Source organism: Hylobates moloch, unplaced genomic scaffold (genome assembly GCF_009828535.3).
Source record: "Hylobates moloch isolate HMO894 unplaced genomic scaffold, HMol_V3 SCAFFOLD_20, whole genome shotgun sequence".
NCBI classification, from domain to species: domain Eukaryota; kingdom Metazoa; phylum Chordata; class Mammalia; order Primates; family Hylobatidae; genus Hylobates; species Hylobates moloch.
This window is the reverse complement of record NW_026652295.1, coordinates 30,130,581-30,158,453: the sequence shown is the minus strand read 5'-3', so window position 1 is coordinate 30,158,453 and position 27,873 is coordinate 30,130,581. Positions and strand designations below refer to the sequence as shown.

The window sequence follows — 27,873 nt, the reverse complement described above, 5'->3', positions numbered from 1 at the left end:
AAGGGCACCCAGTGGAGCTGCTTGTGAGGGTGTGGCTGGAGCTCAGCTCATTTCTGCCTGAGACTAGGGAATGGCCAAGTTGGGAGCATCGATACCCTCCCTCGCTTCACCAGCCCAGACTGGCCCATGGTTCACACACATCCCAGCATGGCCCCGGCCCAATAAATAACACACCCCCACTGGGCCTGCCAGCCTGAGTAGACACTCCCTCTACTCTGCCCCCGGGAAATAGGGTGTGACCCCAGGGCAGCAGGAAGGAAGTGCCAGAGTGGCGATAGCTGCTCACATGCTCTGAATGCCCCGGTAGAGCGCCATAGGGAAGAGTGTGTGCCTAGGATAAGGAAGGATAAGGAGGGGCCCTGGGTGGGAGCCGAGCACAGGCATCTCTATCCTGACTCAGTTCCCTCCCCTTGCATGTGAGGAAGTCTGGGGTTGATTAAATATGCCTGTTCCCTCTCTTCTTTGTGAGGATGAGACATGGGGTAGTGGGAGTCTGGCTTAATTTAGAGATGGGTTGAGGCTTTCCATTTTCTCTGTCCCTCCATCCTCCCACTTTGTGCTTCTATTTTTCTCTCTTTGTCCATCTCTTTCCACTTTCTCTGACTTGAGTCTCTTCCCCTCTCTCTCTTCCCCAGTTTTCCCCATTTGTCCTTCAGCTCCACTGCAATGGATTCCCCACCTTTGCTCAGGTCTCCAGATTCTTGTCTCCTCCCTGTGCACACCCATCCTCCTTGCCCCCACCAGCAACCTCAGGCTCCCCTCAACCCCACAGTACTATGGGCTCAGGGCTATCCCTCCACTGCTGCTGCAAGACAGGAGACCAAACCTTTTTGTAGGTTACATCACAGAATAATGCTCCTCCTTTCCTTCAGTCCCCCACCCCTCCCCATACACAGCTTGGTGGCCGCTGGAGGCCAGCTGGACGGTGAAGTCGAACTCTCAGTTCCGCCTCCCTTGCTAAGGTTGTCGAGGAATCTTCCAGGTGCTAGATGGCCAGCGAGACAGCAGGTCACACTTCCCAGTAGATGTCACCAAAATCACCTGGTCTTGTGGGCAGGTGGGCTGTGGGGTTTTCCAGAGAGACAGATTAAGGATACCTCTACTTTTCAGGTCCTCAGGAACGAGGGCCCATCCCCAACCCAACCCGTGTTTCCTCTCCATCCCCAGTCCCCTCCAGCATTTAAGCCTCTGTTCCCTAGCTGTTCCTCACCCAAGACGGGCCAAATGGATGTTCTCATAGACCTGGATTTCGGGTTTGAACTGAGGAATCGAGGCATCTGGGGAGAAGGAGCCATCAGGGATACAGAAGAGAAGTCAGCAGACAACTTAGAGCCGTGTTCCTCGCCCACTCCCCTAGAAGAGGTGGGGTACAGAGACAGGGTGCGAGCCTAGCCCTTTGCCTCCCACCCACGCGCCGTCTTCTTCCCCCGGGGAGGGAGGGACTCACCTCTGCCTGGAGCCCCATGGACCCTCTGCCTCCAGAGCACGATGCTGAGGGCCAGGATGACAACTCCCTGGCCCATTGTGAGCAGCAGCATCAGAATCCAAGGCATGTCCCAGCCCGTGGAAGGGGCACAGAGAGCAGGAGAAGCATCGATGGAGGCTGTAGTAAGGGGCAGACCAGAGGGATGGGAGGGAGGCAGTGAGGGGGCCTGTCCCTGTGCCCCAAAGAGAGGCTTCCCCTCCACAGTCTGGTGGGCTCTTCCAACAGAAGACTTTGTAAGCTTCCCTGCCCGCAATATCCTCCACCCTACTCTGCCCCTTTCCAGGCCTCTCACCCTGACCCATAAATAGAGAATGGCAGCCAGGCACAGTGGCTCACACCTGTAATCCCAGCACGTTAGGAGGCCAAGGCGAGCAGACCACTTGAGGTCAGGAGTTCAAGACCAGCCTGGTCAACATGATGAAACCTCATCTCTACTAAAAATATAAAAATTGAGGCCAGGCACAATGGTTCACACCTGTAATCCCAGCACTTTGGGAGGCCGAGGTGGGTGGATCACCTGAGGTCAGGAGGTCAAGACCAGCCTGACCAACATGGTGAAACCCCATCTCTACTAAAAACACAAAAAAGAGGCCGGGCGCTGTGGCTCACACCTGTAATCCCAGCACTTTGGGAGGCCAAGGTGGGCGGATCACGAGGTCAGGAGATTGAGACCATCCTGGCCAAAATGGTGAAACCCCGGCTCTACTAAAAATACAAAAATTAGCTGGATGTGGTGGCATATGCCTGTAATCCTAGCTACTCAAGAGGCTGAGGCAGGAGAATCACTTGAACCAGGGAGTTGCAGTGAGCCGGGATTGAGCCACTGCACTCCAGCCTGGCGACAGAGAGAGACTCCATCTCAAAAAAAAAAAAAAAAAAAAAAAAAAAACCACACACACAAAAGTTAGCTGGGTGTGGTGGCAGGCACCTGTAGTCCAGCTATTCAGGAGGCTGAGATGGGAGAATAACTTGAACCCAGGAGGCAGAGGTTGCAGTGAGCCAAGATCATGCCACTGCATTCCAGCCTGGGCAACAGAACAAGACTCCATCTCAAAAAAAAAAAGGCCAGGCGTGGTGGCTCACACCTGTAATCCTAACACTTTGGGAGACCGAGGCAGGCAGATCATGAGGTCAAGAGAACAAGGCCGTCCTGGCCATCATGGTGAAACCCCGTCTCTACTAAAAATACAATTTTCTTTTTGAGATAGAGTTTCGTTCTTGTTGCCCAGGCTGGAGTGCAATGGCGTGATCTTGGCTCACTGCACCCTCCACCTCCCAGGTTCAAGTGATTCTCCTGCCTCAGCCTCCCGAGTAGCTGGGGTTACAGGTATGTGCCACCATACCCGGCTAATTTTGTATTTTTAGTAGAGACGGAATTTCTCCATGTTGGTCAGGCTGGTCTCGAACTCCCAACCTCAAGTGATCCGTCTGCTTCGGCCTCCCAAAGTGCTGGGATTACAGGATTGAGCTACCACGCCTGGCCTAATTATAAAATAAAATAAAATAATAAAATAAAATAAAAATAAAATAAAATAAAATAAAAAATAAGCAATGCCCCCTGCTCACACATGGGCAACCAACTACAGAGCAGACCACCAGCCATAACCACACTTTCCCCTCACATCCTTTATAATAATTCACCCTTTCTTTCAAGAAAAAATAGCAGGTGTGGTGGCTCATGCCTGTAACCCCAGCACTTTGGGAGACTAAGATAGGAAGATCATTTGAGGCCAGTAGTTTTGAGACCAGACTGGGCAACATAGCGAGACCCTGTCTCTACAAAAAATTTAAAGGTGCGGTGGCTCATGCCTATAATCCCAGCACTTTGGGAGACTGAGGCAGGCAGATCACTAGAGGTCAGGAGGTTGAGACCAGCCTGGCCAAAATGGTGAAATCTCGTCTCTACTAAAAGTACAAAAAATTATCGGCCGGGCGCGGTGGCTCACGCTTGTAATCCCAGCACTTTGGGAGGCCGAGGCGGGCGGATCACGAGGTCAGGAGATCGAGACCATGGTGAAACCCCGTCTCTACTAAAAATACAAAAAATTAGCCGGGCGTGGTGGCGGGCGCCTGTAGTCCCAGCTACTCGGAGAGGCTGAGGCAGGAGAATGGCGTGAACCCGGGAGGCGGAGCTTGCAGTGAGCGGAGATCGCGCCACCGCACTCCAGCCTGGGTGAAAGAGCGAGACTCCCTCTCACAAAAAAAAAAAAAAAAAAAAAAATTATCTGGGCATGGTGGCGGGCGCTTGTAATTCCAGCTACTTGGGAGGCTGAGGTGAAAGAATATCTCTTTCCGTCTCCTCCCTCAGTTTACCTGCCAGGCTAAAGCTGACCCCTTTGTTGTGAGTCATGAGGCAGCGGATGATTCTTGGTCTTCGGCTCCTGGGCTCAGAAAGCCCCTCCCCAGGACACACTAAGAGCAGGGCAGCCTCATTGCCCCAGAAGGACTGAACATGGCCCCTCACGGGACCCTTCCCTTCCTGCCAGGTCACAGAGTCCATGCGTCTGCTGGGGACCACAGAGCACAGGAGGACATTGCAGGGGGATCCATCTGCAGCCCTTGCAGATAACTGGGATCCTGTGGGGAAGAGAGGGACCCCTCAGTTCTTCACCTGGACTTCCTGGCCCACAGTAGCCCCTGGTCTGCATGCCCCCACTCACCTTTGAGCACCAAGACATCGTACACCCTCCAGTTCTGGTAGTTGTGGCGCTGACCTAGCACAGCGCACCAGTACCGCCCAGCATCTTCCTCCTTGGATCTCTCCAGCCACAAAGAATAGTTCCCCAGCAGTCTGAGCCTGGATTCCCTTCCTGGTTTTCCAAGGTCTGGGGCTGGCCTGCCCACTTGGACTTGGGCTACCAGGGTGGTGAAGGAGCCTGCTGCAGGGCTGCGGAACCATGACAGGTGGTCGTCCCCATGTAGAGTAGGTGGTGAGGGACATGGCAGCTCCACTGCCTCCCCCAAGGCCACATAGATGGCCTGCATGTTGTCTGTGGGAAGAGGGTTGTATGAGGCCAGAGACCTCCATCAGATCAACAACCCACCATTTGATCTTCAACCCTGGCTTCCTCCCCTTCTAAGGTCCCCCCGCACGGGCCTGGCTGGTGACCACATTTCTCAAGTGACAGCTACAAAAATAAGACAGGTGGAGAGAAGAGGGTAAGGGCTTTCCTCCTCTCTCCCCAAGTCAGTGAGGGGGTCTGAGGGCAAGAGGGAAAAGGCTGAAAGTTGGCAAATGCCCACATCTCTTCTACTCATTTCTACTTTTCTGGAAGCATTTACTCATTCTTCTTACTTTATAAAGGAAACTGCATAACCTGGACCCTCGTTGCCTCTGGGTCTTCCCTAGTGTCAGAGGCAGGAGGAGGTGGGTTGGGGTAATTCTATCTTCTTGAGTCAGATGCCTTCGCCAGGCTCCTAGGAGAAAGAGCAGCAGTCCCTCCCCAACCTTGCAAATAGCTAAGGAATCCCTTACCTCTTGCCCCTTACCTGCAGCCTGGGGAGTTCCACATAGGAGCAGGAGGAGGAATAAGACTGCCATGGGGAGAGCCTGCCAAGTTCTCTTGCTCCAAGACCTGGTGTCTCCAGGGAGGAAGCAGAGTCCAGATAAAGGCCCACACTCGCTGGTCTGGGGTGACAAGGGCCTCTGGAGGGAATGGGAATGCTGGGGCGATAAAGCCCAGCAGCATGTCTACTAGGGAAAAAGTGACCACCACTTTTCTATCCTGGAGAGAAAAGGACCCAGCCCAAGCCACTCTGAAGATGACCTTTTTGCTCTTCTGATTCCACATCAGCTAAGGGGCTCAAATAAAGACTTTCCATGCAAAAAACCATGCAGAGAAGTGGTCCTGCCTGTCTAGCTCTTGTCAGTCTGGAAGTACATTCTGAGGTCTATTTCACTCCTAAGAAAGGTCAGCCATGAGTTGGGTGGATCACTTGAGGTCAGGAGCTCGAGACCAGCGTGGCCAACATGGCGAAACCCTGTCTCTACAAAAAATACAAAAATTAGCCGGGCGTGGTGACATATGCCTGTAATCCCAGCTACTTAGGAGGCTGAGAGGCACCAGAATCGCTTGAACCCGGGAGGCAGAGGTTGCAGTGAGCCGAGATCATGCTACTGCACTCCAGCCTGGGAGACAGTGTGAGACTTCATCTCAAAAAAAAAAAAAAAAAAAGAAAAGAAAAGAAATGTCAGCTATGAGTGAAGAAACTGAGTTTGAGTTTTCATGTTGGTCCTCCACAGAACCCAGCACAAGACTGTGTATCCAGTCAGTGTCCCGTAAATGATTTGGAGTGACTTTCCCTGTGGTTATCTGGCATACCCTGGACCTCTCCTGAAACCCTGATGAGTGTATTAAATTATTACTCAAGGACAAGGCTAACGGGCTGATTCATCCCTCTGAATGGCAAAAACTCCTACGGCAGATCTTCATGCAGTTATTATAGTTTTAATGTGTAATTTATTTATTTTTAAAATTATTTTGATGAAATATTCCATACATACCAAAAACTATATGAAGTACAACTATATAATGTATAAATGCTGGTATATTAACACAGTAGAACACTGGACAGCAATGAGAATGAACAAACCCAGTGATTTGCAACAAGGTTGAATCTCACAACATAATGAGAGTAAAAGAAGCCTGGCCAGGCATGGTGGCTCATGTCTACAATCCTAACACTTTTGGAGGCCAAGGTGGGAAGATCGATTGAAGCCAGAAGTTTGAGGTTGGGCTACAGAGCAAGACCCCAACTCTGAAAATAAAGGCCAGATGCTGTGGCTCACGCCTGTAATCCCAGCACTTTGGGAGGCTGAGGCAGGCGGATCACGAGGTCAAGAGATCGAGACTATCCTGGCCAACATGGTGAAACCCTGTCTCTACTTAAAATACAAAAATTAGCTGGGTATAGTGGCAGATGCCTGTAGTCTCAGCTACTCAGGAGGCTGAGGCAGGAGAATCGCTTGAACTCAGGAGGCAGAGGCTGCGGTGAGCAGAGATCGTGTCACTATACTCCAGCCTGGCAACAGAGTGAGACTCCGTCTCAAAAAAAAAAAATAATAAATAAATAAATATAATAAATAAATAAATAAATAGAATATTCCAGGCCAGACTCCGTGGCTCATGCCTGTAATCCCACCACTTTGGGATGCTGAGACCGGTGGATCACCTGAGGTAGGGAGTTCAAGACCAACCTGACCAACATGGAGAAACCCATCTCTACTAAAAATAAAAAAATTAGCAGGGCATGGTGGCACATGCCTGTAATCCCAGCTACTTGGGAGGCTGAGGCAGGAGAATCGCTTGAACCCCAGAGGCAGAGGTTGTGGTGAGCCGAGATCGGGCCATTACACTCCAGCCTGGGCAATAAGAGCAAAACTCAGTCTCAAAAAAAAAAAAAAAAAGAAAGAAAAAGAAATAGAATATTCCAGGCCAGGCACAGTGGCTCACGCCTGTAATCTCAGCACTCTGTGAGGCCAAAGCAGGAGATCACTTGAGCCCAGGAGTTCGAGACCAGCCTGGGCAACATGGTGAGACCTCGTTAAATTAGCCGAGTGTGGTGGCATGGGCCTGTAGTCCCAGCTACTCAGGAGGTTGAGGCGGAAGGATGGTTGAGCCCAGCAGGTGGAGGATCAGGGCAGTGAGCTGTGATTGTGCCACCGTGCTCCAGCCTGGGAGAAAGGGCTAGGCCCTGTCACAAGAAAAAAAAAAAAAAAGAAAGAGAAAAAGAATATTCTGTTTCAGTCAGAGATTCTCTATGCTGTGTAACCACAATTCTGAATTTTCTCTTTCTTCTCCACTTGCTTTATCATTAAATTTTATGTGTTTTTGAATCTAATATACTGGTATCACGTATACATTCTTCTGTGGCTTTCTATTTTCACTCAGCATCATGGTTTTTAAGATTCAGTTCATGCATAAGAGTAATGATTCACTTATTTTCTTTTTACAAATATTTCACATATCTTACCGTGCTGAATTTTCGTATCCAGCACCATGGTGTAGCTTTCCATTTATTGAAAAGCTTTTCCTCTTTCTTTTTTTATTTTTTCAATTATTATTGTTATTATTTTGAGGCAGGGTCTGGCTCTGTCACCCAGACTGGAGTGCATGGAGCGATCTCGAACTCCCGGGCTCAAGCGACCCTCCCACCTTGGCCTCCCAAGTAGCTGGGACTACAGGTGCGCACCATCACACCCTGCTAGGTCTTTTTTTTTTTTCCCCCTTGGTATTTTGTGTAGAGATGGGGTCTCACTATGTTGCCTGGGCTGGCTTGGAACTCCTGGGCGTAAGCAATCCTCTCTCAGCCACCCAAAGTGTTGGAATTACAGGCATGAGCCATGGCCTGGAACTCCAGGACGCAAGCAATCATGCCTCGGCCACCCAAGTGTTGGAATTACAGGCGTGAGCCACCGCGCTGGGCCAGTTTACCTTTATTTATTTATTTAGAGACAGAGTCTTGCTCTGTCGCCAAGGCTGAAGTGCAGTGGGAAGATCTCGGCTCACTGCAACCTCTGCCTCCGGGGTTCAAGCGATTCTCGCGCCTCGGCCTCCCGAGTAGCTGGGATTACAGGCCCGTGCCACCCATGCCAGGCTAATTTTTGTATTTTTAGTAGAGACGGGGTTTCACCATGTTGGCCAGGCTGGTCTCGAACTCCAGGCCTCAAGTGATCCGCCCGCCTCGGCCTCCCAAAGTGCTAGGATTACAGGCGTGAGCCACTGCGGCGGGCCGGGCCAGTTCGCCTTTTCAATAACTTTTTATAATTTTCTTCACAAAATCTTGCATTTCTTGTACTAGATATATTCCTAGACACCTTATCTTTTTTTTTTTTTTTTTTTTTTTTGAGACGGAGTCTCGCTCTGTCGCCCAGGCTGGAGTGCAGTGGCGCGATCTTGGCTCACTGCAAGCTCCGCCTCCCTGGTTCACGCCATTCTCCTGCCTCAGCCTCTCGGAGTAGCTGGGACTACAGGCGCCCGCCACCACGCCCGGCTAATTTTTTGTATTTTTAGTAGAGACGGGGTTTCACCGTGGTCTCGATCTCCTGACCGCGTGATCCGCCCGCCTCGGCCTCTCAAAGTGCTGGGATTACAAGCGTGAGCCACCGCACCCGGCCGACACCTTATCTTTTCTGTTACTCTTATCAAGTACTCCTAATCTCACCCCTCGTTTCCGCTGTGGCTCTAGAATCTGCCAATAATCAGACAGAAAAAAATTATTTTACTATGCCCGGTAATTTTCTGATTCTCCGCGTTCCTAAATCTTCCACTAGTTTCGGACCACTGCTGTACCCGTAGCTCCAATTGCGCGAAACTCTTCTCAAAAGCACTGAAAATGTCGCAACTCGCCCGGAGGCGTAGCCGGTACGGGCTGACGTCAAGGGCACACAACTCCTCAGAGGCAGGGAGGGCGGGGCCGGCAGGGGGACCTGCTGCTGGAAGAGCCGCGGCCCGAGCCGGGGCCATGGCGAAGCTGCTGAGCTGCGTCCTAGGCCCCCGGCTCTACAAAATCTACCGGGAGAGGGACTCTGAAAGGGCCCCGGCCAGCGTCCCTGAGACGCCAACGGCAGTCACTGCCCCCAATTCCAGCTCCTGGGTGAGTCGAGTTCCTCCCCACCGAAGAACGTGGTACAGTCCAAACCCTTTACGGCCTTTTGCTCCCCAGAAGTGCCCATAATGGGAAATAAGGGGAGCCTGCTTGTCAAGCCAGTTATCCGCAAAGTCTGCGCTCTGTGTGCTTCCTGAGTTAAAGTCACGCCTACGGACTGGCCGCCTCCTTTCTTTTTCGCTCTTTACCGCTTTCTCATTCCGACTGCCACTCCTTGCTCTTTCCTCTCGGCGTCCCCACACCCTGTCTGTCGTGGTTCGTGCCGGTCCTAGTTGAGTCTTGAGTCCCGGGAAGAGACCTTGCGCGGACTGGGGAGCCGTTGAATTTTGCCGTCAGACTCCCAATTTCCTATTCCTCAGTGTCTCTTCGTGCCTCCCTCGGCTCCGTTTTTATCTTCCCTTTACCCTCGCCTTGAATTTCAGAATGACTTTTACAGATCCTGTATCCGTCGGTCCTTCCCTCAACCCCCGCCCAACCTAGCCTGGAGACCCGAGTCATTGTATTCTGGAGAGCTGGCGGGTGGTGGTAGGCTGTTCTAAATATTCTCTTCTTTTTTATCAGTTGTCTCATTGTGTTACTGTCTCCTACAAACTGCGCGCTCCTACCCACATTCTCTTCTTAGTCAACTACTCTTATTTCTGATGCTTTTCTTTCCCTCTTAGATTGTCTTGGTGTCTTTCCTTTCTTCTCAAACTAACCCTTCTCCCCACATGCACGCGCCTGCAATCCATTTGAAACTAGGCTGTGGAAAAGGAGCAAAAATCGTCCAATGCTGCTTTCACTTTTGCTTCCAAATCCAGTTCCCTGTGTTTGTTCCCGCGGTCAGGGGTGGGAAATTAGGTTCAGGGTGAGGGTGAGGAAGAGGGGTTTCTGTGGGGGCCAGGGATGTCTCAAGAGAGATAGTCAACGAGACTAGAACCAGAGGACACACAGCAGGGCTTCTGAAAGGGAAGGGAAAGGACCTGCCAGTGGGCAGGGTCCTTAAGGAGGCCATCTGTTTTGGCAGGATACGTACTATCAGCCCCGTGCCCTGGAGAAACATGCTGACAGCATCCTGGCACTGGTATGTCTACCCTGGCATCTGGGACTCTGCATCTTTCAGACCCACCTGTCCTCTTGAACTTAGCCCTCCCTAACTTGGGAGCAACAGTGCCCTGGGGTTGGGGGATGCCCTGGGCTCTGCAGCAGACCTCTCCAACACAGACACACGGACACACTCTAAATGCGCATACTTGGCACTCCCCTTTGGTATGTAGCACTGCTTTCTCTGGGGGCAGCCTGAGCCATAAGGAAAACATGTTTACTCTTGGGACCATCTGCAGGTGCTAAGTCCTGCAGTTCCCCAGTGACCTGTCTTCCCTGGCAACTAACGTCTCTGGCTGCAGGGACAGCTGTTCTTTCTGGCACAGTTCCTTTGGTGATGTTTGCGCATCTCTTGGGGACCAGGCCAGGGGCTGTCCTGAGCAGGGCCAATTGAAAAGGCTTGATTAACTTGAGTAGACAGAGAGACTGCCTTTAAATGTGATGGAATTGTATCTGGAGATGGAAGACATAATTCTTCCATAATTCCAGAGGAAGAAAATAGAGCCTGTACTAAGTTTTCCTAGCCTCCATTACATTGACACACTACTTTTCAACAAATATTGAGCACCTACTGTATTCATGGTGTCATACACCAAATATGATATATCCCTCAGGTTGTCCATCTTGCTCAGAGTGTATATGCTCAGAGTGTATAGTGTATGCCTGGAATGGCAGGCGTCTGTGTGTGTGTGTGTGTGTGTGTGTGTGTGTGTGTGTGTGTATTGATTGCCTGTCCCTGTCTCTCTGCTGCAGGCTTCAGTATTCTGGTCCATCTCTTATTACTCCTCCCCCTTCGCCTTCTTCTACTTGTACAGGAAAGGTCAGTGTGGTTTCAAAGGTGGTGGGGTAGCAAATGGGCAGGTTGTTGGCAGATGAGCCAGCTCCCTAAAGAGGAGAGGGGACCTGTGAGGATGGCTTGGCTTCCCTCTTCCATCAGGCATCTTCTTCCTCTTAGGGTATGGCTGTTCCAAACAGGGAGTGTGGGGTGGCGGTTGGGGCTGAACTGGGAAGAGGAGCTGAGGGACATTGCGGAGAGGGTCTCACATTGTCCCTCTCCCTTCCCAGGTTACTTGAGTTTGTCCAAAGTGGTGCCGTTTTCTCACTATGCTGGGACATTGCTGCTACTTCTGGCAGGTGTGGCCTGCCTCCGAGGTAGGTGGAGAGGAAACCTGCTTTGAATCTTATCTGTCACTGTCACTGGTTAAATATTAAGTACCTTGTGCAAATACGTTTTAGTGATGGACCCCGAGAGGGAATCATTGAGAATGGTTTAAGGCATGATCTTTTCCTTAAAAGACTTGGGTTATAAATATGAAAAAATAACAAAAAAGTTTGCTTTTTGCTTTTTTTTTTTTTTTTTTTTAAGAGATAGGGTCTCACCATGTTGTCCAGGCTGGTCTCAAACTCCTGAACTCAAAGTGATCCTGCCACCTCAGCCTCCCGAATGTGAGCCACTATGCCTGGCTGCTATTATCTAGAAAAGATGCATATACCCTACAACAATTCTATATATGTATACATACTAGGGAAACTCCTGCACATGTATAAACAATATAGATGTACAAGAATACAGCATACAACATTATTTGTAATAATCCTAAGCTGGAAACAACTCCAGTGGCTACCAATATTAGGATGGATAAAATATGTTCTGTGCGGCCGGGCGCAGTGGCTTATGCCTGTAATCCCAGCACTTTGGGAGGCAGAGGCCAGTGGATCACGAGGTCAGGAGTTTGAGACCAGCCTGACCAACATGGTAAAACCCCGTCTCTACCAAAAATACAAAAATTAGCTGGGCATGGTGGCACATGCCTGTAATCCCAGCTACTCAGGAGGCTGAGTCAGGAGAATAGCTTGAACCTGGGAGGCAAAGGTTGCAGTGAGACGAGATTGCACTACTGCACTCCATCCTGGGCAACAGAGCAAGACTCCGTCTCAAAAAAAAAAAAAAAAAGTTCTGTGCAATAGCCATGCAACAGAACACTATATAGCAATGCAAATGAACAAACTGTAGCTACGCTCAACAACGCAGATGAAGCCAGGTGCTCATGCCTGTAATCGTAGCAGTTTGGTAGGCTGAGGCAGGCAGATCACCAGAGGTCGGAGTTCAAGACCAGCCTGTCCAACATGATGAAACCCCGTCTCTACTAAACATACAAAAAAAATTAGCCAGATATGGTGGTGAGCACCTGTAATCCCAGCTATTCGGGAGGCTGAGGCAGTAGAATTGCTTGAACCCAAGAGGCAGAGGTTGCAGTGAGCCAAGATAGCACCACTGCACTCCAGCCTGGATGACAGAGTGAGACTCTATCTCCAGATAAACAAAAGCAATGCAGATGAATTTCTCAAATGTTGTGTTAAATAGAAGAAGCTAACCACAAAATAATGTATGCAGTATGTTTTCATGTATATAAAATTCAAAAGGGATGCGCATGTTTGAGGTAGAACACCGAAGACGACAAGGGCATGGTTTTCTTAAACGTTAGGAGAGTGATTACCTGGGGTGGGGGAGTACAGAATGGGGGAGACCCCTGCTGAGAGGTGGCTGTGTTCTCTTTGTTAACCTAGGTGATAGTCACATGAATGTTTGCTTTGTATTTTTTAAACTGAATATATGTTTTATGTACATATGTTATATCTCGCAATTTAAAAAAATAAAGAGGCAGAACAGATCACCTACTCCTACTGGGTACATAAGATGACAACCAGGTGATGGGCGATGCTTCAACATGGGGGTGGTGGGGTCAGGGCTGGATGGCCACAGTTGGGTCCAGGACCTTCTGCCTGAGGTGTTCTGCCCCCTGATCTCTGCAGGGCTGGGCTCTGTCCTCAGAGAGGCCTTCCCTGACCACCTTGTCTAAAAGTAGCTCCCACTGCTCAGTTTTTCTTAATTTTTTATTTTATTTATTTTTAATTTAGAAAAAATACAGAAAAAATTAGCTGTGCATGGTGGCGGGTGCTTGTAATCCCAGCTATTTGGGAGGCTGTGGCAGGAGAATCACTTGAACCCGGGAGGCGGAGGTTGCAGTGAGCCGAGATCACATCATTGCACTCCCACCTGGGCAGCAAGAGGGAAACTCCGTCTCAAAAAAAAAAAAAGAAAGAAAAAAGAAAAAATACAGAAAAGTCCAGAGAACAAAATATAAAAGGCTTTTTAAATTTTTTGATATATAGTTTTGTGATTTTTTTTATATGGTTTTGTGATATTTGCTTTAAATGCTTTCTGTCAACAAAATACTAAAGCACCACAGTTAAGGTTGGAGTTCCCACTGGAATCCTTTCAGTCCCATCTTCCTCTTTCCTCAGAAGTAATAATTGTCATTTGGTGTGGGTTGTTTTTTTTTTCTGGCACATACTTTTATGAAACATATACCTCAGTTCCTCAAGTCTAAGCTGCCATCAATTGTAAAATGAATTCTAATTTCAGAGTTTTCAAGGGTTAAAAAATACACGTCTTAGAATCTATGAAATATGGTATCTATAAGCAGTGTGTATTATTTTGCACATTTTACATTTTTGGCATAAATATTATACAAATCATTCTGCAGCACACGTCATTCTCTCATCGTATCGTTTTGGGGGACTACCACTGATGACACATAAAGTTCTGGTTCATTCTTGTTGTATTTTCTTTGTAGCACTTATCCCTCTCTGAAGTGTTCTTGTTTATTGTCTTCTCCTGGCTGTACCTCACCCCAACCAGAATGCCAGCTCTCTGAGAGCCAGGAGCTGTGTATCTCATTTCCTGCTGAGTCTCCTGTATGTAGTATGGTGCATGCCTGACACACGACACCTGCCAAGTCAGTGAGGAGAGAAGTTAGGGTTTGAGGTGGCTCAACAGTGAAAGGAGAGTGGACGAAATCACTGACTGTGTAAGTGAAAAGAGAGAGGAGAGAGAGTCAGCACTGAGAGTTGCTTCTGCTTCAGAAAGGAAAGCAGAAAGGAGGCAGGAGAGGAACTGTTCAGGAATTGGAAGAAGTCAAGGATGGGCCCAGGAAGTAGAGGCAGGAAGAATCTTGAGGGACAGGGAGAATGCTGAGTGGTACAGTTGAAGAGAATGAGGATGGAAGAGTCAGGAATTCAGTGAGGAAGTAATTATGGGCAGGAGTCGGAGACTCTGAAGCCAGACGGCAAGGCGTTAGAATATACAGAAAAGAGGCAGAAAGCAAGCATTGGAGAAGAGTGGCAGTGAAAAATAGAGAAATTTGATATTCACAAGGGAGAATAGTATTATATGACAGTGTTTAATAGTGTCATATAATAGGTTATATGACAAGGCCGGGCGCGGTGGCTCATGCTTGTAATCCCAGCACTTTGGGAGGCCGAGGCGGGAGGATCACGAGGTCAGGAGATCGAGACCACGGTGAAACCCCGTCTCTATTAAAAATACAAAAAATTAGCCGGGCGTGGTGGCGGGCGCCTGTAGTCCCAGCTACTCGGAGAGGCTGAGGCAGGAGAATGGCGTGAACCCGGGAGGCGGAGCTTGCAGTGAGCCGAGATTGCGCCACTGCACTCCAGCCTGGGCGACAGAGTGAGACTCTGTCTCAAAAAAAAAAAAAAAAAATAGGTTATATGATAGTGTTTGCAGACTGAGGAAAATGAACATTCTGGAAGATGGTAGGTTAAGGATCGTCTATAAAGACACAAACTGCAGAAGCTAGGGAGAAGAAGCATCCTGTAGCCAGTTGCTGGATTTGGAGGAAGGGGGTTGGCTCACATCTATTTCTCCACATCCTATGCCCTCAGTTCCTTTTTCTTTCACTTCTTCTTCCAGGGCCTTCTCCTAGCCCATCTCCAATTCTTTTCCTAAAACCTAGGCATTCTGCTTCCCAGTTTTCCTAGCACTGTTTCCTGTCCTTTTTCTACCAGGCATTGGCCGCTGGACCAACCCCCAGTACCGGCAGTTCATCACCATCTTGGAAGCAACACATCAGAACCAGTCTTCAGAAAACAAGGTGAGAGGCTCTAGGAAAAGTACCACACAGGCGCCCGATAGCAGCTTCCTCAGTTGTCCCTCAGAGCGCCAGACACTGGCTTCTGCAGGAAGAGGAGGGGTGTTTTACACCCACCACACTGGGTGTTTGCGTGCACATTGCTGTATCCCTTCTCACCTCCATTAGTGAACTGTCCACCTGAGGAATTTTTCCTCCCTACCACTTCTAATGGAATATTCTGCTAGAACAATCTTCCCCCTCCCTCACCTGCAAGAACTGGCTAAACTAGAAACATTCCACAATGTTTCTTTTTTCTTTTTCTTTTTCTTTTTCTTTGTTTTTTGAGATGGAGTTTCGCTCTTGTTGCCCAGGCTGGAGTGCAATGGCACCATCTTGGCTCACTGCAACCTCCACCTCCCGGGTTCAAGTGATTCTCCTGTCTCAGCTTCTTGAGTAGCTAGGATTACAGGCGCACGCCACCCACGCCCGCTAATTTTTGTATTTTTTGTAGAGACGGGGTTTCACCATGTTGGCCAGGCTGGTCTCCAACTCATGACCTCAGGCGATCTGCCTGCCCCGGCCTCCCAAAGTGCTGGGATTACAGGCGTGAGCCACCACTCCTGGCCTTTTTTTTTTTTTTTTCTTTGAGACGGAGTCTCACTCTCACTCAGGCTGGAGTACAGTGGTACAATCTCAGTTCACTACAACCTCCAACACCCGGGTTCAAACAGTGCTCATGCCTCAGCCTCCTGAGTAGCTGGAATTAACAGGTGCACACCACCATGCCCAGTTAAATTTTTTTTTTTTTTTTGAGACGGGCTGGAGTGCAGTGGTGCCATCTCAGCTTACTGCAAGCTCTGCCTCCCGGGTTCATGCCATTCTCCTGCCACAGCCTCCTGAGTAGCTGAGACTACAGGCACCCGCCACCATGCCCGGCTAATTTTTTGTATTTTTAGTAGGGACGGGGTTTCACCATGTTAGCCAGGATGGTCTCGATCTCCTGATCTTGTGATCCGCCCACCTCGGCCTCCCAAAGTGCTGGGATTACAGGCGTGAGCCACTGCGCCTGGCCAATTTTTGTATTTTTAGTAGAGACAGGGTTTCATCATGTTGGCCAGGCTAGTCTTGAACTCCTGACCGCAGATGATCTGCCCGCCTTGGCCTTCCAAAGTGCTGGGATTATAGGTGTGAGCCACTGTGCCTGGCCCACAGTGTTTCTTTTTTTTTCTTTTGAGATGAAGTTTCGCTCTTGTTGCCCAGGCTGGAGTGCAATGGCATGATTCCAGCTCACTGCAACCTCCACCTCCTGAGTTCAAGAGATTCTCCTCCCTCGGCCTCCCAAGTAGCTGGGATTACAGGCATGCGCCACCATGCCCAGCTAATTTTGTATTTTTAGTAGAGATGGGGTTTCACTGTGTTGGTCAGGCTGGTCTCAAACTCCTGACCTCAGGTGATCCACTTGCCTTGGCCTCCCAAAGTGCTAGGATTATAGGTGTGAGCCACTGCACCCAGCCCACAATGTTTCTTAGAAGGTAGTTTTCTCTGTATCATAGCAGCTCAGTTCTATAAATGTTTAATTTTGTTGTGTGCATTGAATACCATGCTATCCTTGTTTGTGGATGGGACAAGGTGGACAGGTATGTCCACTCCTATGCCTGGGAGTACAGCATGGTGCCAGGAGGGAGAAAAGCTAGGGCTCAGTGTCGTGGGCATTATGCCAGGCCAGCTGGTGCTGGACTGTGATTATCTTTAAGGATGGGCTTTGGGGCCCCATAAAGCTCTTTTCTGTTATGGGAGGTTTCTAGGATCAAGCAGCTATGACCACCATCATCACATTCCTGGCTACTCCACACTATTTATGGAGCTGTGTAATGACGCCCTGTACTATGCTACTGGCTGAAGCATTTGGCACACACCCTTTCAGACCCTCACAACAGCTGAATGAGGTGGCATTATTACCTTTATTTGTAAATTTGAGAAAACAGAGGCAAAAAGAGGTTAAGTGACCCATTCAGAGTCATAGAGCAAGAAAGTGGCTAAGTCCAGATTTGAGAACAGGTCTGAGCAAAGCCTGCCTGAAATTTGCTTTTATTCATCTTGTTTTGTTTTGCTATTACCTTTTTGTATAATTTTTCTATTGCTCTCTGTTAGTCAAATTATTTTTGAAATGTCAAAAAATTTCTGTGCAGGAAATAAAAACCCTCAAAATAGAGTGCTGGGAGCTCGGGGTGGGGGACGAATACAGTCAAGTATTAAGACACAGCTAGGCCAGGCGCGGATGGCTCACGCCTGTAATCCCAGCACTTGGAAGGCCAAGGCGGGTGGATCACGAGGTCAGGAGATCAAGACCATCCTGGCTAACGTGGTAAAACCCCGTCTCTGCTAAAGATACAAAAATTAGCTGGGTGTGGTGGTGGCAGGCGCCTGTAGTCCCAGCTACTTGGAAGCTGAGGCAAGAGAATGGCGTGAACCCGGGAGGCGGAGCTTGCAGTGATCCGAGATCGCACCACTGCACTCCAGCCTGGGTGACAGAGCGAGACTCCATCTCAAAAAAAAAAAAAGAAGACACAGCTCCCACTGCCCTCAAAAAACATGTGGAGCCGGTGAGGTGGTTCATGCCTATAATCCCAGCACTTTCGGAAGCTGAGACAGGAGGATCGCTTCAGCCCAGGAGTTGGAGACCAGCCTGGGCAACATAGTAAGACCTTGTCTCTAAAGATAATTTTAAAAATTAGCTGGGCATGGTAGCACACGTCTGTAGTCCCAGCTACTCCAGAGGCTAAGGTAGGAGGATCACTTGGGCCTGGGAGTTTGAGGCTGCAGTGAGCTATGATCGTACCAACTGTACTCTAGCCTGGGCAACAGCATGAGATCCTGCCTCAAAAAAAAAAAAAAAAAAAAAAAAAAGGCATGTGGACTGGCTCAGTGGGGTGGCTCGAGGCTCAGATGGGCTGTAGGGCAACACTGATCCATGGCTGCAGGAGTTGAGGAAGGGATGTAGTTGTCAGGATGGAAGTCAGAGCTTCCTTCAAGGGGTGGCCCCATATGCAGAGGAGCCCACTGTGGGCGTGACTTCCCTCCTCTCTGTCTCACTCAACCTTGGGTCTGTCAGTGTGATCCGCTGGGAGATTTCTAAGCTTCTAAGACAGCACCCTATAAGGGACCCAGGTGGGGAATAGACCGTGACCAGCCAGCGGCCCCTACTACCCCGTCATTCAAAAGCACTAGCACCTTCAGCCACTCCTCCTGGGGGCGGGTCAGGTTTAGTTTTTTAGAAAAGCAGAGTGTTAGGTTCTTAGCTTGGAAGAGGGCAGACAGGCCAGTCCTGATACCTGATGGGGCATACCATCTCCCCTGATTTTCTGGTCCTGTTAGAATTTTCCATCTGAGAATTGGGAGGGTATTGACCTCTGATTGGTTTCCCCATGATGTGTGGGGATCACACCCCTGGATAATGAAGGTGTTGTTGAGGGTGGGTAGGAGAGCCTCCCCTGAGTTCTCAGTACCCCTTTTCCTCTCGTGCCCACTGCAGAGGCAGCTTGCCAACTACAACTTTGACTTCCGGAGCTGGCCAGTCGACTTCCACTGGGAAGAACCCAGCAGCCGGTGAGGCCCCAGTTCTTTTGCTGTATCCCTCCCCTTAGAACCATTCCAGAAAATCTCTGCCCTGCCCTGTCCCCCCACCTCCATGCCCTCTCAGGTCACAGTGCCTGCCTTCCAATGCCATTATGTCGTTCCTAGACCCCACTGTTCTCCAGACCTCAGACATCCAGCTTGCTGCTCCTGACCCCATCCTTCCCTGCATCGTTCCCTTCCTCAGGAAGGAGTCTCGAGGGGGCCCTTCCCGCCGGGGTGTGGCCCTGCTTCGCCCAGAGCCCTTGCACCGGGGGACAGCAGACACCCTCCTCAACCGCGTTAAGAAGCTTCCTTGTCAGATCACCAGGTGGGAAACAGCAGCGAGGAGAGGCCCACTGGGGTGGAGGGGCCATTTCGGGAGTGCTCTGGGAGTGGGCACTCCATTGTAAAATAGCTGTACTCATTGGGCCTAGGGTCGTATGGTTTGTGTAGATCATTTATGGCAAAGTCATTTTTATCCATATTTATGTTTGAAGAAAAGAGGCTCAGAGTGGTCTGGAGTCTCAAATGTAGTAAGTGAAGAACTGGGATATGAACAAAAGCTTCTTCAGTGAGGCTGAGAAGGAGCAGTGGGGGTGGGGAGGACACACACTTGTAGCTAGGGCAGGCTCTGGTGGCATCTGTGTACCCATCGTGGCCCCTCTGCCCCGTTGTTATTCCACCTTGGCTCCGGGCCCCTGTGCGCCTCAGTGTCTGCACCTGTGATGAACCTGCCCTGCAAGGTTGCTGAGGAGATTAAGTAAGGTAACATGTTCTGAAGGGCTCCTGCCTTGCCTGGGTGCTTGAGAGCACATGGTAAATCCCAAATAAAGCTCAGTCGTGGGTACTGATGATGTCAGAAGGAACGGAAATAACCACCTATATCTTACAGTGGAACAGACACTGGGAATTTTCTTTTGCTGGGAGTTAGGAGGCAGCTTCTAGAATACCAAGGAACAGGGTGGACTTAGTGGTTGGTTGTTGACAGTGTGCTAATTAGTCAGGGAGGCAAGCCATATTTGATGTTTTGAATTATAACCATCATTTTTTAAAGTATTATTTATTTGGTGACCTTTAATATGTTGTACTTATATTTTAACAGAATCATAATCTGATAACTTTGCATTTATTATGTATAGAAAGTTACATCATAAAACTCTCAGAATTCTGTACATACAGGATATGTGTGCACTGAGCCACAATATAACATGTTTATCTTACAAAGGTTGCAGTAAGAAAAGTTTGAAAAACACCAGCCTGGTACATATTTCATTAAGGCTTGAAAGAGGAAAGTAAAGCTGTGAAGGTCAGGGGTAAAGCAGGCCTTACAGTCTGTGAGTGCTAGGGCTGGGATGGTCCCCAGCACAGTCCCCAGGCCTCACCAGGGTTGGGGTTTGTTAACCTGTCTTCCCCACAGCTACCTGGTGGCACACACCCTAGGGCGCCGGATGCTGTATCCAGGCTCTGTGTACCTGCTGCAGAAGGCCCTCATGCCTGTGCTGCTGCAGGGCCAGGCCCGACTGGTGGAAGAGGTGAGGCTTCCCTGCCCGCACATCCCCTACAGCCCTCCCCTCTCACCCGCACCCACCCCACCCCACCCCTGTGATGTGGCCTCCTGACCCTTGCAACCTGGCCCTTGCGTCTCCCCTACTCAGTGTAACGGGCGCCGGGCAAAGCTGCTGGCCTGTGATGGCAATGAGATTGACACCATGTTTGTGGACCGGCGGGGGACAGCTGAGCCCCAGGGACAGAAGCTGGTAAGAGGGAGCAGGGAGCCCAGAGGTGGGGTGAGTGTGAGGAAGGCAGTAGAGGTCTGGGGACCCCAATGCTATAGCACCTCCCTGAAGGAACCACTACTGGGGATAATCCCATGTCCTAGCTCCACGCTAAAGACCTGGTGATGTAGTGAAACCTTGTGATAGAGAAAAAGATGAAGTAGGAGAGACATTCAAGGACCAGAAACTAATATTAATAGTTACCACTTTGACAGCACTTCACACTTATATATATTTAATTCTCATATATATGAAGCATATATATTTAATTCTCAAAACAATCCCGTGAGATAGGTACTGCTTATATTAGCTCATTTTACAGGAGACGAAACTGAGGCACAGAAAACCTTTCCTGGACCTCACAGTAAGTGGTAGAGCTGGTATTTGGACCCAGGCAGCCTAGCCTTAAAGTCTCCTGCCTCCATGAAGCAGCCGTGGAGAGAGCACTAAGCCAGGAGTCTAGGGAGCTGGGTTCTAGTCCTGGCTCTGCCCATCTGCTATGAGAGTTCATGCAAATCCCACCATTCGTGGGTTTCAGCTTGGGGCGCCATGGCATTACAGTTTGTCTGACCATAAGACTGGAGCTCAGAGAGGGATAGGGAGAGCAATCAGCGTACCACACAATAGCAATGGTCACAGAAGATAACAGACCCGAAAACTAGAAAGGAAAAACATCTCCATAGTCCCCTTCCTGAGAGGGATCCAGCTGGTAATCTTCCAAGGAAAAGTGGACATGGCTGGGTGGTCGAGCAGGTCAGCCTCTGAGGAGTATTTGTAATCCCTTTGCTTCTCCTCTTATGGACCCTGTGGAATGAGAAGTTTCCATTCCCCTTGGAGAAAACAGAAACCTGCCCTTTCCTCTTCCCTGCAAAGCTCTTCATGGGCTGCCCTCCCTGCCCAAAGGGAGTTTTTCAGTCCCAACTTGGCCCCCCAGCCCTTCCTTCCTGCCTCCTTCCTAGGTGATCTGCTGTGAGGGGAATGCTGGGTTTTATGAGGTGGGCTGCGTCTCCACACCCCTGGAAGGTAGGATGGTGACTCAGCCTCCTTATCTCTGCCCTTTGAAGGGAATGTCCCTGCCTCCCACACTGACCTGACCTCCCCTGGCCTCTACTTTCGCTGGGTGAGGTTTTGAGTCTCAGCTTTAGGGAAAAGTCCACTCGCCATTTGCTTTGATAACCTTACATCCCTCCCCTGGCCTGTGTCCCTAACTATTATGCTTTTCATTCTGTTCCATTCCCCCACCACACACCCCACACAATCACATGCCAATCCCTGTGCTGCCTCAGAACCTCTGGTGTCATCTCCTATTCTGGGAAGGCTTGGAGTTATTTGCCTCTAAGCTGGGGGTGCTTCTGCTCTTCCTTCCCCCAGGGATGGAGAACGGGGTATGGGCCACAAGGTCTCAGTCCCTCCTCCCCCTGTGTTACAGCTGGATATTCAGTCCTGGGCTGGAATCATCCAGGCTTTGCTGGAAGCACGGTGAGACCATCTCAGGAATCCCTTCCTTTTCCTGAATTATGTCTGTTTCCCTCTGGTCAGCCATTGGAGGGAGGAGAGGGGCTGTGGATTTCTTGAAGGGCCTCCCACTCACCTGAGGGCTGGGGGCTAGGAGGTTGTGAAGGTAGCATTGGGAGCCATGCCCCCATCCCCACAGTAGGGGGCTGGCAGGAGAGGAGGAGGTGGATCTCATTGTACACATCCGTCTTCTGGAGAGAACAACGTCTCCTACCATCCCTTCCTTCTACACCTTCTCTGCCTGTCATAGGTGGCTGCAGGAGGGGTCCACGTTGGGAGGGACAGGTGAGCTGGCCTTTGGTGCTGACACACTCCTGACTTTGCCCTTCCTCCTGCAGGGGGTGCCATTCCCGCAGAATGAGGCCAATGCCATGGATGTGGTGGTCCAGTTTGCCATCCACCGCCTGGGCTTCCAGCCCCAGGACATCATCATCTATGCCTGGTCCATCGGCGGCTTCACTGGTACCAGCCTCCCTCCCATCCCCCACTGTATACACATTCATGACCACCCAGCCCCACCCGGGAGAGGTGGGGAAATGGGGTGGGGTGGAGGCTCAAGGAAGAAGAGAGAGGAAGTAGAATCTGAGTGGGCCTGGAAGAAGCTATCCTATTTGCATACACTTCACCTTTCCTTCCCCTCTTGTGCCCAGTCATTAAAAGGAAAAGCAGACCCAGGTCCTGGGTGGGGAGATCAGGGAAAGTGAATGTTTCCTGCCCGTTATCTTCAGTGCACTATCTCCAGTGTTCTGTCCCCATCCTCTCCAGATAGTTCCCTAACCAACTGAAGTAGGTTAAGAAAAAAACAAGGGATAACATAGGGGGAATGGGGTTGGCCTATAGGGTCAGTGAGATGAGAGCATGGGTGATGGGGAGAAAGGAGCCTTTCTCAGTTCTTACTCTTCTTCCCTGCCCTGGTACCAGCCACGTGGGCAGCCATGTCCTACCCAGATGTTAGTGCCATGATCCTGGATGCCTCCTTTGATGACCTGGTGCCCTTGGCCTTGAAGGTCATGCCAGACAGCTGGAGTGAGTGCAGCTCCCAGGCCTGCCCTTCCTGGGAAGGGGTGGGCTGGAACTGGGAACTGTTCTGAGATGGCTCCTTTTTCCTTCGTGGGGAGTAAGTCGCCCCATTGTTGGAAGCAGGAGGACTCCTTTGTCTGGGGGCCTCAGTTTTCTTTCTCCGTGAACAGTGAGGACCTTTATGTTGGGCAAGGGCTTTGTCTCTGCCATCCCTTCACCTTTATCCCACTCTAGGGGGCCTGGTGACCAGGACCGTGAGGCAGCATCTCAATCTAAACAATGCGGAGCAGCTGTGCAGGTGAGGGCCGGCCAGCATCCGGCATTGAACACCTGCCCCCCATACAGCTCTGCTGGGCGCTCAAACGCTGAAACTAGTACTAAAGTGCAAGTTGGTAAAAGGCCACTGGCTCACATCCCGAGTGACCCTGCCACCACCTCAACTGGCCTAACCCCTCCCAGGTCCCCTGGGACTCTGGACCACCTCAGGATCTGGCAACCATAGGGTTAAGGCCTGGCACAGCAGGGGTCTCCCAGCAGGGCCAGACTGAACCATGCCCATTCTTAAATATTCCCTCTCACCCCTGAGTGAAGGGCTACATGGGCTGGGGCTGCGCTGTAGCAAGGGGTAAGAATGCTACCAGTGCAGGGATGGGGGTGGGCCAGTTGTCACCCGTCTCCCTCTGAGCTCTCCCTTCCCACTGCTCTGTTCTCTGAAGATACCAGGGTCCTGTACTGCTGATCCGGAGAACCAAGGATGAGATCATCACCACCACGTGAGTGCGTGGGAACCTCGGCCCTCAGGAATCGCAGAGATGGCCAGGAACTTGCCCCTCCCACCTCTGCCCACCAGAAACCCGGTTATCTAGACCCTTCCTCCTAACCTCCAGCCCCTCCAGGGTACATTCTTCTCACCCCCAGGGTTCCTGAGGACATCATGTCCAACCGAGGCAATGACCTCCTGCTGAAGCTCCTGCAGCATCGGTGAGAGCCAGGGTGTGTGCGCGCTGGGGGCAGTGTACACACACAGATACCCATACCAGCACAGGGAAGGAGGGAGGAAGTTTCAGGGATGGTGAATGAAAAAAAATCAGCCCTGACCTGTCCTGGCACTTCCTCCATAGGTATCCCCGGGTGATGGCAGAGGAGGGTCTTCAAGTGGTAAGGCAGTGGTTGGAGGCCTCCTCACAGCTGGAGGAAGGTGAGAAGGGATCCAGTGAGGCTTGGGGTGGGGGCCCAGCAAGGTCAGGTTGCTGACTGGCTGTCATCTCTCTCCCTGACCAGCCTCAATTTATAGCCGATGGGAGGTAGAAGAGGACTGGTGTCTGTCTGTCCTCCGCTCCTACCAGGCAGAACACGGGCCCGACTTCCCCTGGAGCGTGGGTAAGGAGCTTCTGGGGCAGGAGAGGGGGTGGGAAGAGCCTAGGAAGGGGATGAATACCCAGATGTGTGGCCTATTTTGAGCGTCTCCTCTCTGCAGGGGAGGACATGAGTGCAGATGGACGGCGGCAGCTGGCTTTGTTTCTGGTGAGCTAAGGAGTGGGAAGTGGGAAGGGTTCTTGAATGGCCAGGGCTTACACAGGGGGACTGGGGATACCCTATAACCATTGTAAGTGGCAGCTTTTATAGAGTGGGTGGCAGAAGCGGAGGGTGGGGAGGGAGTCCAGTGGCTGCCCCTCCCAACAGTGCTCTGTACCCCACCTGTCCCCCCTCCTTTCCTCAGGCTCGGAAGCATCTGCACAACTTTGAGGCCACTCACTGCACCCCACTCCCAGCCCAGAACTTCCAGATGCCCTGGCACCTCTAGGGACCAACTGGGACTCATTATGGAAGAATGGGGTGAGAGGAGACATGAGGAAAGACCCTCTTATTTGTGATTCTCTGTGTTCATGTTGCTGTTTATAGTTTGTGGAAAGTGGGGGACCATCCCCCTTCTCACCACTGTTCCTCTTGCACGTTTCCCCTCATTCATGTGGCTGTACTTAACCTTCTCCAACATACATCCTGCATTACATGAATGGATTATTCCTAATAATTAATAAAAAGGTATTTTTTCTACTATCTGGCTAATTGTATAACTTCTCAAGTGTCCAGGGAGCCAGGGGCAGGTAGTGGGGAGAGCAGAGGCCCCAAAGAGCTGGGCTTTGGGAAACCCTAACTCTAGACAATCTAGCTAATCTAACCCTTCCCACCTCTGTGTCCCCCTAGGCCTTCAGCCCCTAACCTGAGCTATCCTCAGGCAGCGGGTCCCCAAACCTCCCCCGTCCCTGGTGTGCCTATTGTTATCACAACTGTGCAGCCTCCCGGGCCCCTCCTGCCTCCTTCTTCAGTTCTTCCTGCATACAACCACCCCAGGAGCCCATGGTTGCCTCTACTGCTTATGGCTCATGAGCTTTCTAGGATCCGATTTCACCTACCCAGTGCTTCTACTGGTTTCCAGGTTCAACCTGCATGGTGTTACTAGCAGTACCCCCAATTTTCATTGCTCACCTCTTGTTATCTTCCTGAAGAGTGAGGAAGGGCCTGCTCCCCATGTCTTATGCAGCAAACCCTACACACCTACCTTGCCATGTCACAAGTCTCTGTCCTCAGCCTTTTTGCAGTTCAACAAACACAGGCCCTGCCAGGGACTGAGGGCCAGGTGCCAAGGACTCATGTCTTCTCAGAGCCATACTTTGCCTTTTGGATGGCTCTGTTAGGAGAAGATGCTTAGGTTGTACCTGAGGAAATTGGTTCCCTATAACTTTCATCTATCTCTCATCTTTGGACCTTGTGGAACACAGTGAATGAGTCCCTCTTCCACCCATTGGTTTGTTGCCTGGCCTTTTTTTTTTTTTTTTGGAGATGGAGTCTTACTCTGTTGCCTAGGCTGGAGTGCAGTGGCACAATCTCAGCTCGCTGCAACCTCCACCTCCCAGGTTCAAGTGATCCTCCTGCCTCAGCCCCTCTAGTAGCTGGGATTACAGGTATGCGCCACCATGCCCAGCTAATTTTTATATTTTTAGTAAAGATGAGGTTTTGCCATGTTGGCCAAGTTGGTCTCGAACTCCTGACCTCAGGTGATCCAACCGCCTTGGCTTCCCAAAGTGTTGGGGATTAAAGGCGAGCCACCGCTCCTGGCTGATGGCTACTTTCTTCATTTGGAAACTTCTCTTTTCCAGATGAAAGACCCGAAGGTTTATCACCCTGAGTCCATTTTTGTTTTGTTTTGTTTTGTTTTGTTGGGGGTGGTTTTTTGTTTGTATTTTGAGATGGATTCTCACTCTGTCACCTAGGCTGGAGTGCAGTGGCACGATCTCAGCTCATTGCAACCTCTGCCTCCCAAGTTCAAGCGATTCTCCTGTCTCAGCCTCCCAGGTAGCTGGGATTACAGGCATGTGCCACCACACACAGCTAATTTTTCGTATTTTAGTAGAGACAGGTTTCACCGTGTTGCCCAGGCTGGTCTCAAACTCCTGAGCTCAGGCAATCCACCCGCCTCAGCCGACTCCATTCTTTTGAGCAAGATACTTAACGTGGGCGACAATGTTCTGATGTCCTACATACAGTCTCTGGCTAAATTTCTGTGTCTTCTCCAAACCCAGTGCATGAAGCTCTTCTTGAAACCCCAGGGCAGAGGCTGTTTGTGCCCCCATTAGCGCTGCAACTCCTTAAGGGAAGGTATACTGAGTCTACACTGGAAGTGGAGATTTGAGACTTAATCAGGTGATGTGATGCCTGAAATTTGGAATTAGAAGAGGCAGGTGACCACAGCTCCATAATGCTCCACCATTAGCAAACAGGTGGACAGCTGATACTGGTGCCCTCTCCTCTATCCCATTCCAGGGGGCAAACGATGGGAAGTGTGGAACATGAAGCTCTGGAGCCAGCTGCACAGTTATGAATCCCGTCCTCCCAGATCCAACAGAAGAGTTAATCCCCTGAAAACCAAATTTTTGTTCAGCTAAGGGAAGCTCCTTAAATGCAAAGAGGAGCGGGGCATGGTGGCTCACATCTGTAATCCCAGCACTTTGGGAGGCTGGGGCAGGAGGATCACTTGAGCCTAAAAGTTCAAGACTGGACAGGGCAACATAGGGAGACTCCATCGCTACAAAAAATTTAAAAATTACCCAGGCATGGTGGCATGCACCCGTGTTCCCAGCTACTCTGGGGGCTGAGGTAAGAGGATCGCTTGGTTGAGGATCACAGTAGGTCAAGGCTGCAGTGAGCTGTGATCGTACCACTGGACTCCAGCTTGGGTGACAGAGTGAGACTCTGTCTCAAAAAAAAAAAAAAAGCAAATGGGGTGCCCAGTCTCACCTCCCATACCCTGGAGACAGAGGACACCCCTCCCTGGACATGGCCATTAGGGACTCTGCTGAACTGCCCCTACTGCCACTTTCCCCCATCTTACTGCATGTAATTGTAGAGAACAGTAGATGACCTGAGGGGCCCTTAGATACCTGAAATTGGGTAGGGAAAGGTAGGCTCAACATGTGAATTCTGAACCCCCCACCCAGGGGCCTCAGCCTACATCAGATTACTCCCTATGCAATAAGGTTCAGAGCAGCTGTGTTTGTTTTCAGAACTAATCCCCACCCAGGGGTGGGACCAGGCCCCTGTCCACTCCTCACCCTATATAGCAAAGTTCCAGCAGTTCCAGGGGATGATCAGCAGAGATGCAGACCTCCCCAGTTGCTGGGGCGCTGGACCCTGCTATACTGGACACAAGGTGAGGCCTGAAAGTCCAGGCACCCTGAGGAGCTGGGCAAACTAGCAGAAAAGATGGCGCTGGGAGAAAGGAAAGTTAGACCCTGAACGGGAAACCTGGGAAGAAGTGGTTCCCAGCTGGGCCAAAAAG

General features: G+C 50.5%; 2 protein-coding genes across 2 annotated transcripts; one reads left to right on the top strand and one right to left on the bottom strand.

The window, feature by feature from the left end:
• Window positions 1–951: 951 nt before the first annotated feature.
• On the bottom strand, window positions 952–5,068 carry LY6G6F (lymphocyte antigen 6 family member G6F). The gene is made up of 6 exons (XM_032141284.2): window positions 4,976–5,068; window positions 4,147–4,476; window positions 3,800–4,063; window positions 1,448–1,603; window positions 1,211–1,277; window positions 952–1,062 (listed from the first exon to the last, which is right to left on the bottom strand). The coding sequence occupies exons 1-6, from the start codon at window positions 5,025–5,027 to the stop codon at window positions 1,038–1,040; spliced, it is 894 nt and encodes a 297-aa protein (XP_031997175.1). The 5' UTR covers window positions 5,028–5,068; the 3' UTR covers window positions 952–1,037.
• Window positions 5,069–8,857: 3,789 nt separating this feature from the next.
• ABHD16A (abhydrolase domain containing 16A, phospholipase) lies at window positions 8,858–25,094 on the top strand. The gene is made up of 20 exons (XM_032141281.2): window positions 8,858–9,082; window positions 10,101–10,157; window positions 10,931–10,997; window positions 11,243–11,329; window positions 15,047–15,132; window positions 18,644–18,717; window positions 18,932–19,054; window positions 20,144–20,258; window positions 20,382–20,483; window positions 21,461–21,524; window positions 21,931–21,980; window positions 22,355–22,478; window positions 22,938–23,042; window positions 23,271–23,334; window positions 23,753–23,809; window positions 23,955–24,017; window positions 24,158–24,234; window positions 24,318–24,416; window positions 24,514–24,560; window positions 24,757–25,094. The coding sequence occupies exons 1-20, from the start codon at window positions 8,951–8,953 to the stop codon at window positions 24,838–24,840; spliced, it is 1,677 nt and encodes a 558-aa protein (XP_031997172.2). The 5' UTR covers window positions 8,858–8,950; the 3' UTR covers window positions 24,841–25,094.
• The last annotated feature ends 2,779 nt before the right edge of the window (window positions 25,095–27,873 follow it).